Here is a 19,142-nt window from a genome sequence, read left to right on the forward strand (position 1 = left end):
TCTCCGCATTCCTCTTTCTTTAACATTTTCCCTTTATTTCCTTTAATTCTAGTTTCCCTACTGCATTTTCTTTCTTGCTTTCCAGGTAATTTGCTACTTGCAGCGCAACCTTCCCTTATGCAAAGAAAAAGTACAGTAATGGTAATCTTTAAGAAGCGACTCAGTATCAATTTTCTTGCCTGCTCTCTGGGTCCTTATCTACTCTTACCTTATCTACTCTTATACTATTTTATTTTTTGTTTGACAACCACTTTTTATGTGACCTGCCCAACAAAAAATACTGCATTGTTCCCAAAGGCCAGAGGTTTCAGAGTATACCTCCTAGTGGCAGCATGCAAGCCCCAAGCAACAGCTACCAGGCCAGCCAGTAGGCCCAAAAACCAAGTTATCAAATTAGACTAAGCATTTTGTGGCAGTAGGTGTAAGACACTGTGTCATATGAAGGAGGACATGTGCCTTGTTGTGTACACACAATTACTTTTTGAAAACATAAGTCAACAAAACAACTAGAGAAAGCCTAGAGGATATGTAATAATGTAAGTTACTTTGTCATGAGTTCATAGTTCCAAGCTAAGCATTACTGATTATTCAGTTTTTGTGCAAATAGATAATAGTAAATAGGAGTCGTATATAAGAGTCAGAATAACAAAAAGAAACAGTGCAGTCATCTGTATTTAGAACCTTGCTACTTCTGTTACTGAAAAACACTACATTTGGAAAGGTAAGTGTTCTTTTTCCTTCTAACTTCTGTAAGGGGCAGATTTATCATAATGTGAGTTTAGAGCTTAATACATAAAAACTCACCCATGTTTTATTCATTCCTATGGTATTTTTAGAAGCTTATTAATCAATAGGTGAAAGGTGAGTTTTTTTGTGGGAAACTCTAATCACACTTCTCACAAATGTGAGTTTAGAGCTTAAAATATTAAAAATTTCCCACTTTGTATTCATTCCTATAGGATTTTAAGAAGTGTATTTATGAAGTAGTGAGTCCATTTTACTCACTCATTTACCCATTGATCACTACGCTTCTAAAAATCCCATATGTATGAATAGAATGTCGGTGAGTTTTTATGTACACTATTGAGCTCTAAACTTACATTTTGATAACTCTGCCCCTTTAAGTATGGTAGAAAGACCCCTATGGTAGAAAGATACAATGTTTGCAGATGACACAAAACTTTGCAGGACACAGACAATTATGTTATCCAGATGTATCATCCTTTCAGAGAGCATTGGACAGACTGGCAATCTGAGCAGCTAATGGACTAGATTCAGTGTTTATAAATGTAAGATTGTATATTTGGATTAAAAAATATGCAAGCCATACTCTTAATCAGAAAACTATTAATGGAATTGGATTAGGGGATACCTGTGGATAATAAATGTAGCTGTATCAAGTAAAGTCGGCATTGCCCTGTATTATTCTCTTTTAATTATTTATTATTCCACTTTTCCTGTGCAGGGTCACTCCAGGGGCTGCTGCTGCCTGAGCAGCAATACTTGTTTTTACTTCCTCCTACCTTTTGCTGACTGTCTCCCTCTCTCTCTCTTTTTCTTTCTCCCTTTTTCTTGCTTTCTTTCTTCACCTTTCCATTTCCTACTTCAGGTTTCTGCTTAATGCTGTTACACCTTCTATTCACTTCCTTCACACCTACCTTTGATGCCCCTTTTCCTATCTTCATCTTTTCTCCCTTTCTGCCATTTGCTTATTCCCTTTCCCTCTCTATTTTAAGATTTTGTAATGCAGTGTTTTCTCTAATTACTAACCTTCCTAGCATAATGCTCAGACCCCTTCTTATACCACCCTATGTATACATTTGCATATGGTTTTTGATACCTGATACCCCTGTTAGGGAAAACTGCACCAGCCCGGGGGTTTATGTGAGCGTGCGTTCCTCTTCCTTCTGTCTTCTTTCTAAAGAATCCCGGGGTGACACTTGTATGTATGTATATCTATATTTATAAAGCACTACTTATGTATGCAGCGCTGTACAGTAGAATAGATTAATACAAAAAGTGGGTTATTAAAATAACAATATATAGATACAAAGTATAACAATGAATACAAATAAATACAAGGTACAGTTGCAATAAGTTAAAAGAATAGAGGATGGAGATCCCTGCCCTGTAGAGCTTACAGTCTAGATGGGAGTGTAACTTACAGACACAAACAGGAAAATATAAGTGCTGTAAGTTATAGCGGGTGACACTGCAGTATAAGTGCTGTGAGAGTGGTCCAAGAGGTAGGGGCCCATTCATTAAAGCATGACATGTCTGATTACAAAAAATAAAGAAAAAAGTTTAGAACTCTTGCGTATTTTCCACAATATTTTCGTTAAATTACGCAACTTTTTCGTTCTTTACATTAATTTGTGCGACAAAATCATATTTGTCGCAACTATTATGAAAGTTTCGGAATTCATTCAAGCTTTGGTATTGTGACTTTCTTTTGGCCAGGTTGGAGCTGCAGAGTGGCATTGAGTCATATGGAAAGCTTCCAAAATCATGTCTATGAAGATTTTCATTCATCCAGGTCATGGTATATCTAGTATAAATAAATTTAAAGCAACTGGACTTGTTTGGTAATCATTGAAGACGTTTCAGTACTCATCCGAGCAGCTTCTTCAGTTCAACTGACTGGTATGGGAAATCCTTAGCATATATACTCCTCCACTAATCCAATCACAATGGCACTTTGTAACTCTTCAGAAAGGTGACATCTGAAACTCACAGAGGTGTGAATGCTGTGGAGTTACTTTGAAATCCTACTTTGAAAGGATTACATTTTGGTAACTACACAGCATTCACACCTGTGAGTTTCAGATGTCACCTTTCTGAAGAGTTACAAAGTGCCATTGTGATTGGATTAGTGGAGGAGTATATATGCTAAGGATTTCCCATACCAGTCAGTTGAACTGAAGAAGCTGCTCGGATGAGTACTGAAACGTCTTCAATGATTACCAAACAAGTCCAGTTGCTTTAAATTTATTTATACTTCCAAAATCATGCATTGAAGTTTCAAAGTCAGAAAAGGTTTTGCGCCGTTTACAATCTGATACGAAAATTTTGTAACTTTCGGATCGTAAGTACAATATTTTCGTACGTCTACGAAAAGACTTTTCATAACATAACAGAAATTATCGTATTTAATCTGAATTTGTCCAATCGTGCTTTTAAAATCGTGGTTTAATGAATGGGCCCCTTAGTCTTTAAGTTTAGGTTTAAAAAGACTGAGGGAGGAATCTCTCCAGAGGAAATCAGGGAGAACATTCCCTGCTGTAAGGGGCAGCAAGGCAGAAAGGTTTAAGGTGGGAAATGGCAGTAGAAGTGGGGGGCGCAACCAAGCAGTTGCTCTGTGAGGAACGGAGGAGTCGGGCAGGAATGTATAGAAACACAAGAGAAGAGATGTAGTGAGGAGCAGAGGAATGGAGGGCTTTGAAGGTTAAGAAAATGAGTTTGTAAGATATTCTTTGTTTAATGGGAAGCCACAATAAGGACTTTAGCAGTGGAAGGTCCTGAACTCTCCTGGATAAGAGAAGAATAATTCTGGGAACAGTATTTAATACAGACTGTAGGGGGGTGAGATGGGAGTTAGGGAAGCCAGTTAGAAGCAAGTTACAGTAGTCAAGTCGGGATAGGATGAGAGCATGCATGAGCAGCCTAGCTGTTGCAGTAGAGAGAAAGGGATGGATTTTGGCAATATTGGTAAGACAAAGTGACAGGTTTTGACAGTGGTGTTAATATGGTCAGAGAAGGAGAGACAGGAGTCAAAGATCACCCCCAAACAACATGCCGAGTTGACAGGGTTGATGAGGGTGCCATCGATAGAGATAGTAAAGGAAGGGGGGTAGGACTAGGCTTAGCAGGAAAGATCATTATTTCAGTTTTTGTAAGGCTTAGTTTGAGGTGGCGTTGGTTCATCCAATTGGATATAGCTAGGAGGCAGTTAGAGATCCGAGTCTCAGTTTCAACTGTTAATGAAGGGTTAATAAAATAAATTTGGATATCATCAGCATACAGATGATATTTAAAGCCAAATGAGTGGATACGATCTCCCAAAGACAGTGTATAGAGGGAGAACAACAACGGGCCAAGTACAGAGCCTTGCGGTACCCCCACATTAAGTGGAATTGGAGATTAGGTTTTGTTTGCATAGGAGACAGCGAATGATCTGTTAGAGAGGTAAGAAGAAATCCAGGATGCAACCTGATCATGGATACCAATCAATTTGCATCAGGAGGGAGTGGTTGACCGTATCAAATGCAGCCAATAGATTGTGGAGGATTAGTATAGAAAAGTGACCTTTGGCTTTGGCAACCTGAAGATCATTTGTAATTCTGCACAAAGCTGTCTCAGTAGACACATGCACGGAAAAGCTGTTTTTTTGTTGCTTTTTCACTCTACTGCACATGCACAAAGATTGATGACGGAAAAAGGAACAGTCGCCTGCATACACCCTGGCCCATGCAAATTTCTCCTAACAGGGGCACCAGCCCCGGGGTTTCAGGTAAGCAGTTAAAGTCACTGGGTGGTGAATAACATTTTGGCACCCCCCAGTGATGTAGCCTTATCTTTTAATATATTACAATGTCATTAAACAGAAGAAAGGTGGACATAGTGCTGTTTATGTATTTGGTGCATGACAGAATGTACTGAATGCTTCCAGCTCTGATTACAAGCAAAGAACATGGAGCCAGGTGTACACAGCACTTGCAAGAGTCTCATTGGAGTTTCTGGGGAAAAGGTTTATGAATTATTAATTTATGCCTTTGACTTTTTGTTATTACTTTACTCCCCAGGATGTACAAAGGGATATGTCTCTGTGCATTACTTGCTGTGATCTGTGCAAACTCCTTGGCAAAGCCAACAGGATCTGCAGATGAAGAAAATGATGCCGTCGAACGCTTTGCCCGAGGCTGGGGAGATACATTTGGAAAGGTTTTGAAAAATTTTGCTAAAGGTAACGTACTCTGCAGAGGCTTCAAAATGCACCAGAACGTCTTCCTTATTGGTATCTAAATAGCTATTAAACCCCCTGTAAAACCATTACAAGTGTGAACAGCAATTAAAGCACTTACCTACCTGTTTAATTCTCACAAGTTGGCAGTGTGCACTTATTTCCTTCTGTAACATTCAAACTAAACTTCCCCTGTGCACACTCATCTCTTTAATAGTAACATGTAAGATCTGACAATATGTATTGTTGGACCAATTTCTCCAAAAGTTGAAAAAACAAACAAAACAGAAAGCAGAACCCTAACCAAAAGAAAACCATACTGGAGCTGATACGCAAATCACCACATACACTATTTTAAAGCTGTAAATTGTTGCATCCATGGCATAGCACTTTGCATTTTGGTAGTCTGGCATAGAAAGATATAAAGGGCCAGTTACAATGACAAGTTCAATGCAATTTTGTATGCAACTCACCATGTTTTTTTTATCCACAGGGTAGTTTCTTTTTCCCATAACACCAGCATAATTGTTACTGGCAGCTGGAAATGTCTCATGGGATTGTGTGACACAATTTGTGTCCATGCTTTCAAATGTGCACTATTGAGCATCAACGCAAATCAGGCACACTAGTGCTGAATAGTTAGGATTGCCTAATTTCCCATGTTTGATTTAAAAATAATGTCTACGTGTGATACTTTAGGTGCAGGTACAGTGCAGGGTTCCTCAGCATCAATAGGTGCACTTATGCAAGATGAACAACAGGAGGCAGGACATTTGCAGCTCTGATGAGTGCTACTTTGTAAAAGTTGAACATTAAGTTTTAGAAGCAAGTACACTGTACCTGCAATGTCGGCATCCATTTTTCAAAGCCACAACAGCAGTCAGAAATTAGTCTTTTGTTTACCCATTTTGGCTTTGTTAGAGAGTCTACTATATAAAAATAATTGTTTTTTGTGGGGTTTGCACTATTAGGGGGGATTATGAACAATGTTCCATGTGTAAACAAAAATATTCCCATGTGCGCAATTTAAAAATGTGCACTTATAGCAGTGGGTGGTGGAAATTATAAGTTTTAATATAAAATGTTTTTTTGTACAGAGCTCCAAATTTGGGTATGTACCCACACACGGCTTAGAGGCAACATTGTGTATAACACACAATACACATACATAATACAGAGTGTCAGCCAATAAAATTGATAGAAATTACTTAGGGGTCTGTACATGACACATGCTTTGGTAATTGCATGCATATTGCAAGCCAAATGGTTCAATAGATCCCTGGCATTTATATTTATGTGTAATCTTTTTACATAAGGAATTAAGGAAAATTAGATGCTGTAAATATCAATTTTTTTTGTTAATTTTTAGAAATCTCATAAAACTTGTTAAACATGGCTTTGCAGTTGGGTAGGATAACTTATCTAGACGTCTTTACCAATTGAATGTGTACTTTCAAAAAATCTATATTTTCCTGGGGTCAGCATGCTTTTTTGTAACCTACAGTATGCAGACATCAAATTGTTAGTTATGAGTTATGAGGCATGGATTTCCAGCGAATTTCAGCATTTCGGCAAAAAATTTGGAGCTAAAAAAATCGTTGTGTGTCAAAAAAAAGTTGCGGTCGCATCAAATTGGGCGCGGTTGTGTCAAATTTTTCACGCACATTTTTTTACGTGACCACACCTATTTTGATCTGACTGCACCCATTGTGTTGCTGCTGTGCCCATTTTGGCACATCCACGTAAAAATAGGCACAGTTGTAACAAAAAAGTTTCACGCAACAAAATGGTCGAACAATGCCCGCGTTTGGGAAATTTTTTGCTGTTTCGCTAATTTTTCAGTAGTTTCGAAAAATTTTTGGTGAAGGAAAACAGGACAGATTTGCTCATCACTGCAAATTGTTCTCATTAAAATGCCTTAACTCCCATTTGCCTTACTTTTCCAAGCTCTTTTTTATACCTTGTGAACTTGGTTTGTTGTACCTCCATGGCCTAAAACATGGAGAACGATTCTTAGACTCTATGGGGCATATTTGCTATGCTGTATAAAAGACAGCGATAATATTTGCCGCACATCGGCACATCTCGCCATGTAAAAAATGCCATAAAATCGGCGTAAATTTTTACACGTTTTTCTTCTGCCCGAACTTTTGTAAAATAACTGCGTAAAATCTGGCATTCGGACAGCTATATCGTCTCAGCTTACACAGATTTTTACGCTGTTTTTTGGCGGATTCGTTTTACACAGCATAATAAATATGCCCCTTAGTTTAAATGAAATGTCAACTGAACAACTTCCACTGAGATGCAGCAGTTGGCTCACCAGAATCCCATAATTTAGAGACTCTAGTAGAAATACTGCAAATGAAACAAGGATTTAGTTAAAAGTGACTTATGAACACAAGTAATCTGAACTTTTTTGGTAATTGCATGGAATCTGATCCATTGTCCTTTGTAAGCTTTTTTGGGCAGGGCCTTCTTTACCCCTTAAATGTATATACCCATTTATTGTACATAGCTGAAGAAAATGTTGTTGCTTTATAAATAATTGGCTATAATAATAATTGAAAACAGATGTATATTCCTGGCAGTGATTTGAGACAAAAAAGGCGCAGTCACGTCAAATTGGGCGCGGTCCTGGCAAAAAGCACGGGCGACAAAAAATAGACACAGGCAACAAAAAAAAAAGCGCGGCAAATGCGTTTCTCAAAATTTTCGCTGTTTTGCAAATTTACTTGCCGTTTCGCAAATTTTATGGCAAAGTGAAACGGGACAGATTCGCTCATCACTAGTAAATATGATCATAGGATTGTATCACAATACAGTACATTGTTATAGTACTCTATTCATAAACAATATGAGGTTCTCTTTTCACTTTGCACAGGAATTCTGTTTAGTCTCATACTATAGGTATTTGCAGAACCATAAATATTTCTTAATGTACATAATCAAACCATTGTTGTTAACCACCCACTCATACAAAGTAAAGCTTAATTATATATTAAAGGATTATAGAGCTTTTAAAGGGAAAACATGATTCTTTTATGGTTTTATGCACTTTAACTGCTTGAGGCAACTGCTCACAGCTCTCTTAGTACTTACAGAGTAGCTCCACAATGTGAGGATGGTTTCCATGCCAGCATTCCCAGTGCCCTCCTTATAGATATGTTCCAGTAACTGCCATTTCTAGTCTGGGTGCATTCCTTCTCCCCTTATCGCTCATAATTCAATGCACTGAAACTTGCCATTTGTAGCAATTAATATTTATTGGATATGTTGTTCATATTCCATTCTCTCATCTGTGTAGTTTTTGAGGTTAATTTTAAGTCTCTTCCTTTATCACATAATAGGGCCGATTCACTAAAGTGCGTTAAAACGTGCGCTATTTATAGCAAGCGGTAAAATTTTTAGCGCGTCTAATTTTTCGTGACTTAACGCACAATTCACTAAAATCATACTTCCGCTAATTTACGCGCGATACTGCATGCGTTATTTTAGTCGCGAAGACTATTTTTGTGTGGTATTTGACGGTACATGCGCTAATCAACGCACCGCGTATAAATAGTCGCTGCATATAAATAGTAGCATATAAATAGTAGCCGCATATAAATAGTCGTGCGAATAAACGCACGCCATGTTAGCCATACATGCCAATACTTGCGGAAAATGACTGTACTGAAAATGACCATTTCCCTGCAAACTGGCAGCTGCATCACTCTAGGGCCAACACAGACTTGAATAAATAACACTGCAAAGTCCATATTGTGTTGCCAAAAGCTCATTAACTGTACTTTTCTATAATTACCGCCTGCCCCAATTAGGTGTTAATTTTCGCATAGACTAATGCGATATTTAGCGCGCCTAAGTGTTTGTGAATCATGCGTTAGTGTTATTTCGGCGCGCGAATAAACGCATGCGTTAAAATTAACACATGTGTTTGCGCGCAAATTAACACATGCAATGTGCGACTTAACGCACAGGGTAATACTGTAGTGAATCGCGCGTAAATTTTCGCGTCTATTTTAACGCAAAAAAGTGTGCGATAAAAATTAACGCACTTTAGTAAATTAGCCCTAATGTTTATGAATGTTTACGAAGTAGAATAGGGAAGAGCTATTTTGGCAGTTATTTTTCCAAATTAAAAGGACTTTTGTCCTTTTTTTGAATGTAATGTACAGATGGGCAAAAATGTTAAGCAGAGACTGCAGCAGACTGCAGCAGTTCTACATGTTTCCTGTTGTATATATTGAACTTTTTAGCTCATTGTATTTTGTGTACTTACTTACAGTAGCTGGAGTGAAAGCAGCAAAGGAACATAAACAGACGGTACGCAGTGCTGAGCCCCAAGGTGATTATTGTTCTCTTTTTACTGTTTTTTATACAGCTGACTTTACCCCACTGTTAAACAGATATTTTCTTATTTAAAATAAGAAATGGTACATACTGTACAGTGTAACAAAACCTTCTCAAAGCTGTGCTCATGATATTCTCAGATGAATAGCTGAAGGACAATGAAGCATATCTCTATATAAAAAGGAAGGTATCAATTTTTTTTTTAATAAATATGTATTGCACTAAATTGAACTCAAGATTAGAAGATATATTTACTATTGCTAGATGCAGCACTACGGGGGGCGATTTATCAAAAATTCTAATTTGCTTCTTTTTCACGATTAGAGAAAAAACTTGGTGACAAAATGGGAATGTGAATATACTAGAATATTCTTAAGAACCATGAATAGTCAGTATTTATTAGAAAAAAAAATCTGCAAAAAGTTGCCAATAACTTGGCAAGTAAAAGTTGGCGAGGTTCAATAGAAGTTAATGGCAATTGTTTCATTTTCCCATTTGATTCAAACATTAGAGTTTTTTAGCCTCATTATAAAACAATGTGATTATCACAAGAATTTTATCACAATTTTGCTTAAATAAGCTACCGTTTTAGTTGCAAAAGTTTTGTTTTGGTTTTTTTCCCCAAGTCCATGTTTTTTTTCTCCAAACTTTGACAAATTTTGCATATCTGGCCCTTATTTTAGGTTTATGGGACCAATTTTTTTATGATTCGATAAAAAAAGCAGTGGAAACTGTGAATGTGACTATACACCTCCCAACATTGTCCAGATTTTTATGACTCAAAACTTTCGGCTGCAGTATTTTAAATGGGCACTATACCTTGTATAAATTCACTCCATATATTGTGCCAGAGTGTTTAGCCTGCCTATGCCAGGGGTGTTTCAAATATAACTATTCTCCCTACGTACTGTGCCGGGGCTTTTTTAGCCTACCTGGTGCAGGGGAGATATTACCTTTAAGCACCTATACAGACAACCATTTTGTGATATGCTAACTATATGCCTTATACTCCAAATAGTGTACCAGGGCTTCCTGTTTGTGCCAAAAGTAATTTTGCAAGCCCACTTATAATGGGGCATTATTATGTCTACACAGAGTAACTAATTAGCCTCTGCTATTATTCTGCAACCGACCAATATACTCTGACTCTAAAGGTGTGTAGTCTTCTGTAACACATAGGGGCACATTTACTAATCCACGAATGTCCGAAAAGCGTCCGAATGCGTTTTTTTCGTAAATTGTTGCGACTTTTTCGTAGCCATTACGACTTTTTCGTAAATTGCCGCGACTTTTTCGTAGCGTTACGACTTGCACGAATTGTCGCGACTTTTTCGTAGCCTTCGCGCCGAGTACGAAAGTTTCGGATTCATTCAAGCTTCAGTATCGTGACTTTTCTTGGGCCAGGTTGGAGCTGCAGAGTGCCATTGAGTCCTATGGGAGGCTTCCAAAATCATGCAAAGTCTGAAAGTTTTGCCCACCGTTTACGAGCGCTCAATACGAAAAAGTCGCGTCAATATACGAGCAAATCGTAACGGCTACGAAAAAGTCGCAACAATTTACGAAAAAGTCGTAACGGCAGCGAAAAAAATCGCAAAAAATACAAAAAAGTCGCAAAATGTTCGTTTCCAATCCGAATTTTTCCCATTCGGATTCATGGATTAGTAAATCAGCCCCTTATTATTTACCTGTTATTTATATTTATGGTTATGTATTATTATTTCTTATGTCATGTAACAAAGCTGTGGGCAATATAAATATGTGGGCAAGTTGTAAATGGTAATTATTTCCAGTTGTGGAGAGGGGGAGGTATTTGGCCCTGCCCACGTCAATATTATAAGATGTATTTACTATTCTAGGTGCAGCACTTGGTGTTAAAATGGACATGGAATTGCATCCATAAAAATGACATGAACAGTGAGCTTGTGTCACTTATCTATGTTAGTGACAGGCAACAACAGGGCTCACTTTGAATGTTGTACATTATGGCTCTCACTTTTGGGTTTGTTGAGTTGCATGCAGCTGAATGTTATGTAAGTTCACTGGCAGGCACGACTTGAACCTGTCTGTGCCTAATTCAGTAAATGCTGACAAAATGTTCTACTCTGGTATCAGCCATAGAGGAATAGGGCATTATAGTTAAAAACATGGCAAACTGAGCTGATTTTTGTACTTTGCACTTAGTCCATTTTGTAAATGAAACCTCATAAATGTTTCCTTACCCTAGGTTTGATGGGTACACTTATAAGCAAGCAAATGAAAAAAGGATAAACAATAAAACTGAAGAAGAAGGAAAAGCATTTTATTGGTAAGTATTTTTTCTCAGTTTTTTATCTATAGCTGTGGGGGTATACTGTGCAGTAAGTGAGAGTAAGTATATGAGAATTAGCTTAAATAACCACATCAGGATGAAGAGTTTTTCAATGTTTCACTGTGATTTATTAAAAGAAAGATGTCTGGAGCATAAAGCAGTAAATGCAGGTTTTTAACATAAGATCAAATCCATTAAACTTTTTATCTGGGACTTTTGTTTTTAAAGTAGCCCTGTGGAAAGGGGTGATCTAATTTGTTAGCCTGGTTGACTGGAGACCAGATAAGCAGCATCAGACTGAAACACCAAGAGACAACCAGATACCCTAATATCAAGTGCCCACCAGCCGAAGACCTTAAAAACCCTGGTATCCCTATGTTTGAGAGGTTTATTGTTCAAATGTTACTAATTAGTATAGCCTAGAAGGCACTGTTTTTCCCATTCCATTAAAAATCTATGGAAAACATCTTATACATAGAAATATTACAGCAACCAGCGGTTTCGAAAAAGACATGTTAGACACAAAAAGACAGGAATAATTTTCTGTGGGCAGCTGTGCTCTCCTGTGTGATCGGTTTGTTGCATTAATGCTGTACGAGCTGTGTGAGAGCACAGAGCAATGGAGGGGATACAGACAGACTGCAGAGGAGAGCACAGACAGACAGACAGACTGTGTGTAGGCAGACCATCTCTGCCCCCATGCTGTTAACAGCCTAGATTACTTGATTGTTTGAGGAATCTAATAGATCTTGCTCTCCAATTAACACTGCACATTTTTATTCTTAGAAACGCCCCCTGCAAGCACTATGTAATTAAGAGCCTCTTACCCATGGCTAAAAATTTGGCCTCTCTCCGACTCCATAACAAGCTCCTAAACTAACTTTACCCTAGCTTTCTCACTGCTGGGAATAAATGAAACACAACAGAACCTGGACAAAGTAAAAAAGAGTTAATACTTTGTGCTCAGAAAAGACCAAAGTGCCCATGAAGGTGAGGGTCCACTTGAAATGTCCGGGTACCCAGGCAGACCATACCAATATTTACTTGAGGGGAAAGATAGACAAATTTTATTTTACACAAGCTTTGTGGTTCCTGAAGCCACCAAGAATCAGTTAAAGTTAGAGGTTCATGTAGATCTCTCGACAGCACAGAAAAACAAAGAAGTGCTCTTACAGCCAAACAGGTGTCTCTGCCCTTAAAGGAACAGTTCAGTATAAAAATGAAACTGGGTAAAATAAACAGACTGCCCAAAATAAAAATGTTTTCAATATAGTTAGCAAGGCAAAAATGAAATATATAAAGACTTGACTCTTTAAGCTATCAGTCAGTCGCCAATCAGTGACTTGAGGGGGGCATATGGGACATACCTGTAACTGTTAAGTTAGTTCTCATGTGAATCTGACCTGCATGCTCACAAACTAACTAAACGGTTATGTCCCATGTGCTCCCCTAAAGCCACTGATTAAGAGGTTAAAAAGCTGAAAGCAGGAAGCAAAGTTATGGCTATAATGTTAGACATCCACTCACTCCAGCCTTTATAGATTACATTTTTGCCTAACTAACTATATTGCAAATATTTTTTATTTTGTGCAGGCTATCCATTTTACCCAGTTTCATTTTTGCACTGAACTGTTCCTTTAAGGCCAGGGCAGTAGCAAGCAAAGCTAGCTTGAGAAGAGAATCCATCCAAGTCAGGGGGAGCTGTATGGGTCAATCTGCATTCAGATAATTTTGTTCTGTATCAATTTTACCTCTTGTATCTAGGGAACACATATATAACATAATGTAGTATACAGAGAAGTGTCAGCATATAAAAATGACATGGTGTGACTATTTATGCAGGCAGTAAACACAACCATAACAAAGACAATAAAGTACATAAAATAGCTGACGGATCTAAAAGATTTACTGATTAGTGTGATTTGCAACACTTCTTAGTAAAACATTGTCAAAGAATGCAAAAAGCAAAGCCAAAGCAGATAGAACTGCAAAGTTCATTTATTAAACACACTTTGCAGTTCTATCTGCTTGGGCTTTGCATCTTTCATATTCTAACATAGTTTAACACTAAGCCATACTGCAAAACTTCTTTCTTTAGCTGCTGGAGCTCAGGGCCAGCAGCCTTTCTAATGCAGCACCCATTAAGCTACGGGATGTCACAGAGCTTTAGTGCTGCCTATGCAGGCATTCCATATAACTAGGAGTGGTGCAGGGACATATAAAAGTTTGAGATCTGTTGCTTCCATACATCAGGTGGCAGGGATAGATCTGAGGATTATATACATACCTTGAGAACCCATTGTCTCTTTATCCACAAATGTAGCAAAGGAAAAGGTAAAATGTTACCTCTCTGACTACTGGAATCTGTGAAAATAAGATAGGCAGTGGAAAAACTCAGTTCACAATTTTAAATTTTAAAGAAAAAAGGATTAAATATTAACAAAAAGATGCCATATGAACACACATGGCACTCTTTACCTAATTCATTAGTGGCAAACGTTCTATTTCACTGGTGCCTGCTATAACCAAAGGGATTAGAGTGATACTTAACTTGCCTAATGTAAGATTACGTTGTTCACTATTTCCTCTAGAGTGAGAGGTTCCATTATGTAAGTCGTGCTGCAGGCAATAAAAGGAGAGTGCGTGCATATCCAGCAACTGGAAAGAGAGATGACTGCCATAATATGCATAGTAACAGACATTAACATTTGGATTGGCTAAGTTAGCATATAAATTTCTCTTCACGGCTTTAACTGGAGTAATGGTTCCATTAATTGCAGGAGCTTTTGATGGTGCAGCTTGACACAGTTCCTGAAAGAAACCAGAATGAAACACAGCAAGGATAAAAACAACATTGATCAAGATGATACAAATCCATATTCTTTTATCTAGTTTGGGACTTGTTGATCCTGGTAGTCTTCATATGATGGGGAAGGGACGTATTACTTTAACACTAGATATTGAGGTCCCTGGGACATAGGTGTTGCATGAAAGGGGCATAATTATTATGTCTGCATTTGCCCCACAACACAACACAGCTGGATGGCATTGGCGATGTGCCATTTGACAATGACTCAATCATCTGTGGTAAGAGCATAAGTTCTTGTACCATCTAGTAAATCTGGCATTGAAAAGTAAACCCAAGAATGCAGTTTGGTCAATCCAAATTATATATTGAGTCATGCTTCCATAGTTTCACAATAGTCCATAATGAACTATTTGATACGCAGGTGGAAAGTAGCTGACTATACATGCAGTTCTCTCCAAAAGTGACACCATTTAACATTTTAACGTCCTCCTAGCTTGGGGATGGTATGACTTTGTAGAGTAATTCAAAACAACCACCAATCACAATTCACCTATTGACTTTTATTGATTTAAATTTAAAATACTGCCTTTTGTAACAATTAATCCTAGGATCCCTAAACTTTACAGAGTTAGTCACTGGGTAACTGCAGTTCCACATTAGAAAAAGTTGGTGTAGCCACCAACCGCCAATCAGATGTCACTCATTGACTTTCAGTGGGGAAATTTAAATTGCTGGAAAAAATTTTTTACACCAGCAATTAAAATTACTTACCTCCTCCAGAGAATTACTACTTGGTGCACAGCCTAGAGAGTCGGCACTCTTCACACAGTCCGGTCAAAATATTTCAGCCAGCACAACAAGTAAAGTGCAAGCAGGGCTTAGCCCCTGCGTATTTATTCAAAAAGCAAAGTTTCGGGGGGTACGCCCCTGAAACGTTGCTTTTTTAATAAACACGCAGGGGCTAAGCCCTGCTTGCACTTTACTTGTGGTGCTGGCTGAAATATTTTGACCGAAATTTAAATTGCTGCCATTCAGACACTATTAAAACCAGGGTCCCCAAACTTTGCACAGTGGTTTTTACTATACAACTGTGGTGTGGAGCCAACAACAGACCAGATTTCATTCAGTGACTTCATTTTTCAAACCAACATGCAGTTTGTTCTCAAACTTCCCTTTCTAGTTTAAGTAATTGTTTTCTTTTCACTGGGTGTCATTCTTCTCCTTTATAAAACCACCCCAGATAAGGGATTTGTAAATCCTTCTTGGAGTTTTTTGGTTTTAAAGATTTGATCTCTTTTCTACCGATTAGTCGTACAATTATATATTGGATCACAAAGGGTGTATTGTTAAGAAAAATACTACACTATATATATTTTTTTTGCTGTTTCTATCCCTTAGCCAAGGGCTCTGAAGTTTTTCTTGTTTGTTTTGAACTAAAAGCATTTGTGGGAAGTCCATCAACTTTGGCAGGGATTGGCTTTGAACTTTTCACACAGATTTATCTAATTTTGTAGATTCATTTCATCACCTGTATATGAAATGTATACCTAAATCTGTTCCTTGACCACTCCCCATGTTTCTTGTCAACATTTTGGGATATCAACATATACAGTACCATATTATCCTCTTATCAAATCTACAGTGATTACCATTTACATTGAATAGGATACATTAGGGCTGATTCACTAAAGTGAGATAAAACATGCGCTATTTATAGCGTGCGTTAAAAATGTTATCCTGTCTAAATTATCGCGCCTTATCGCACGATTCACTATAATCATACTTGCGCTAATTTACGCGCGATATTGCATGCCTTATTTAACTCGCGAAGACTATTTTCATTTGGTATTTGACGGTACATGCGCTAATTAACGCCCGCGTATAGTCACCGCAAATAGATAGTCGCCACATATGAATTGTCGCCACATATAAATGGTAGCATATAATTAGTAGCTGCTTATAAATAGTAAATGCTAGTGATGAGCGAATCTGTTCCGTTTATCTTTAGCGAAAAATTCGCAATGTCGTGCGGCCAAAAAAATTGTTGCCCGTGACTATTTATATGTGGCTACAATTGCTGAAATGTTTCGCCAGGCATGGATTCGCGGCAAATTTTTGGACGTGCAGCGAATTTTTCCGGGGCAAATTTTTTCATGCGTTTTTCCATTGGCGGAAAATTCGCTGCACGTCCAAAAACTCACTGCAAATCCATGCTTGGCGAAACATTTCATCAATTGTAGCCACATATAAATAGTCGCGCGAATAAACGCACCGTTAGCCATACATGCCAATACTTTCGTAAAATTACTGTATTAAAAATGACCATTTCCCTGCAAACTGGCGGCTGCGTCACTCTAGGGCCAACACATACTTGAATAAATCACACTGCAAAGTCCATATTTTATTGCCAAAGAGAAAGAAAGTTTTCCAGCGCTTAGTTTGCCTTTAAAAATAATTTTTACAAAAAATGAGGTGTTAGTACCACACTTTGGCCAAAATATGTAAGCTCACGTGCCACGTCAAGGTCCCTCATTGTACGTGAGTCCTACACTGTCTAATGACTTTGAGTCTGTGATGCAATTAAAATAAAGTCCCCCAGAAAACAATGTGACTGAGTAGTAAGACCTATTGCACCTACCTTTAGCTCAAAAAGGCTCTAGTGGAAAAGCAGGGAGCTTTTAAACCCCAGCTCATTAGCACACACATGAAAGGGATTCATTGGTTTATAGGCTACATAGCAGCTAGAAGCAAAATTTGGCTACAATTTGTACACAAAACACAGAAAGAAATCGCCAGCGCTCGGTCTAACCCACGCTGTAGCGTTGACCAGCTGCTAGAAACACACTATTGTGCCAGCGCTCGGTCTAACCCACAATCTGGAGTTGACCAGCTGCTATAAACGATAAAAAGCCATTAATTACACACAAAGAGAAAGAAAGTTTGCCAGCGCTTAATTTGCCTTTAAAAATAATTTTTACAAAAAATAAGGTGTTAGTACCACACTTTGGCCAAAATATGTAAGCTCACGTGCCACATCAAGGCCCCTCATTGTACGTGAGTCCTACACTGTCTAATGACTTTGAGTCTAAGCGCTAAACTAAGCGCTGGCAAACTTTCTTTCTCTTTGTGTATGATTAATGGCTTTTTATCGTTTCTAGCAGCTGGTCAACTCCAGATTGTGGGTTAGACCGAGCGCTGGCACAATAGTGTGTTTCTAGCAGCTGGTCAACGCTACAGCGTGGGTTAGACCGAGCGCTGGCGATTTCTTTTTGTGTTTTGTGTACATATTTTATTGCCAAAAGCTCATTTACTGTACTTTTCTATAATTATCGCCTGCCTGAATTGTTAGTAGGTGTTATTTTTCGCATAGCCTAATGCGATATTTAGCGCGCCTAAGTGATTGTGAATCATGTGTTAGTATTCTTTTCAGCGTGCTAAATAACGCATGCGTTAAAACTAACGCATGCGGTTGGGCGAAAAATAACGCATGCGATGCACGACTTAACGCACAGGGTAATACTGTAATAAATCGTGCTAATTTTCGCGTCTATTTTAACGCAAAAAAACGTGCGATAAACTTTATTGCACTTTAGTGAATCAGCCCTTTTAAACCTTAAAATAACTGAGAAGCAACTGTACAACCAGTGTAATGGCTGGCTTACTCGTCTGTTTTTTAAATATGTGTTGCTGACTTGTAAATAGTGAGTTTGCAGATAATATATTAATCACAATACACAAACATAGTAAACTTTCTCCAAAATCATTTTGCAGAAACTCAGCAAATGCTTTAGAAAAGACCATGCACGTACAGTGTCACTGCTATGTATGGGAATAAAAGTGTTGGGAATTGAAGGAAGTAGCTTCCTGCTGAATGTATAAGGGTGTTGTGATAAGCCCTTGCACTGATATTATCCCAGATAAATGCACCCCTCTTTTTTGGGGGACAGTACTCGAAGGCCAAGAGCCAAGAAGAAAAGCTAGGATTTTTAATTGCCACTACCAAGTATTGTTTTTTTTATCATTGAAGTTTTTTTTTTAAATATTCTAATTATCTAAATGCCTTGTTTAACTAAATAATTTTTAATTTTTGTAAACACTAAAAAAGTCATACAAAAAATTACATTGTTTCTTTTTTTTCTTAGGAAATAATGTTGCAGGGCTGAAGAATACAGTTGTCCCTCAGATACCTGCCAGAACTCTAAAAATACACCATAAACCAGCAAATAAAATAAGCAAATAAATATGTGCAAATAAAATGAGCAAAAATTAAGCAAAACCTCTGTTTTAATTTACTGTGTCTTACTTATTACACGTATCTATTCTGTTCCTTTATTATTTGTAGATAATATAATGCATTTTTTCCACCAGCAGAAGACACAATTATGACCTTACTGTATGTGGATAAATATTAGACAGATTGCATGTTATTCCTGATTTTAGTTATGCACCTCAGGCACCCTGTGTAACAACAGATAGTGCTGCCCCTTTAATTATCTCACAGTACATATAGCCAGTAAGTATGGGCTCACCTTGCCTAATTCAGTATCATAAAAACTGCCTAAGCTGCCCCCATATCTGTGACACCATACAGAAGACATTTTTGCTCAGTCTTATGTACAGTAACTCTGGTAGATTTACACCTATACACGGATGGTATAACTTGTTAAATACATTTTTTATTGATAGCCCTATTTAACATGTACATGAAAGAA

At 37.9% G+C, this 19,142-nt stretch overlaps 1 protein-coding gene across 1 annotated transcript; it reads left to right on the forward strand.

The window, feature by feature from the left end:
* The first annotated feature begins 614 nt into the window (after window positions 1-614).
* On the forward strand, window positions 615-18,706 carry LOC116411705 (prolevitide-like). Its single transcript, XM_031904500.1, has 5 exons — window positions 615-721; window positions 4,803-4,963; window positions 9,249-9,308; window positions 11,538-11,618; window positions 18,573-18,706. The coding sequence occupies exons 2-4, from the start codon at window positions 4,804-4,806 to the stop codon at window positions 11,579-11,581; spliced, it is 264 nt and encodes an 87-aa protein (XP_031760360.1). The 5' UTR covers window positions 615-721; window position 4,803; the 3' UTR covers window positions 11,582-11,618; window positions 18,573-18,706.
* The last annotated feature ends 436 nt before the right edge of the window (window positions 18,707-19,142 follow it).

This window comes from Xenopus tropicalis, chromosome 6 (genome assembly GCF_000004195.4).
Source record: "Xenopus tropicalis strain Nigerian chromosome 6, UCB_Xtro_10.0, whole genome shotgun sequence".
NCBI lineage: Eukaryota > Metazoa > Chordata > Amphibia > Anura > Pipidae > Xenopus > Xenopus tropicalis.

Coding starts and splice junctions, on each gene's coding strand:
- LOC116411705 (XM_031904500.1), top strand. CDS start 4,804: ATGTACAAAGGGATATGTCTCTGTGCATTACTTGCTGTGATCTGTGCA. Junction 4,964..9,248: donor TTTGAAAAATTTTGCTAAAG/GTAACGTACTCT, acceptor ACTTACTTACAG/TAGCTGGAGTGAAAGCAGCA. Junction 9,309..11,537: donor ACGCAGTGCTGAGCCCCAAG/GTGATTATTGTT, acceptor TCCTTACCCTAG/GTTTGATGGGTACACTTATA.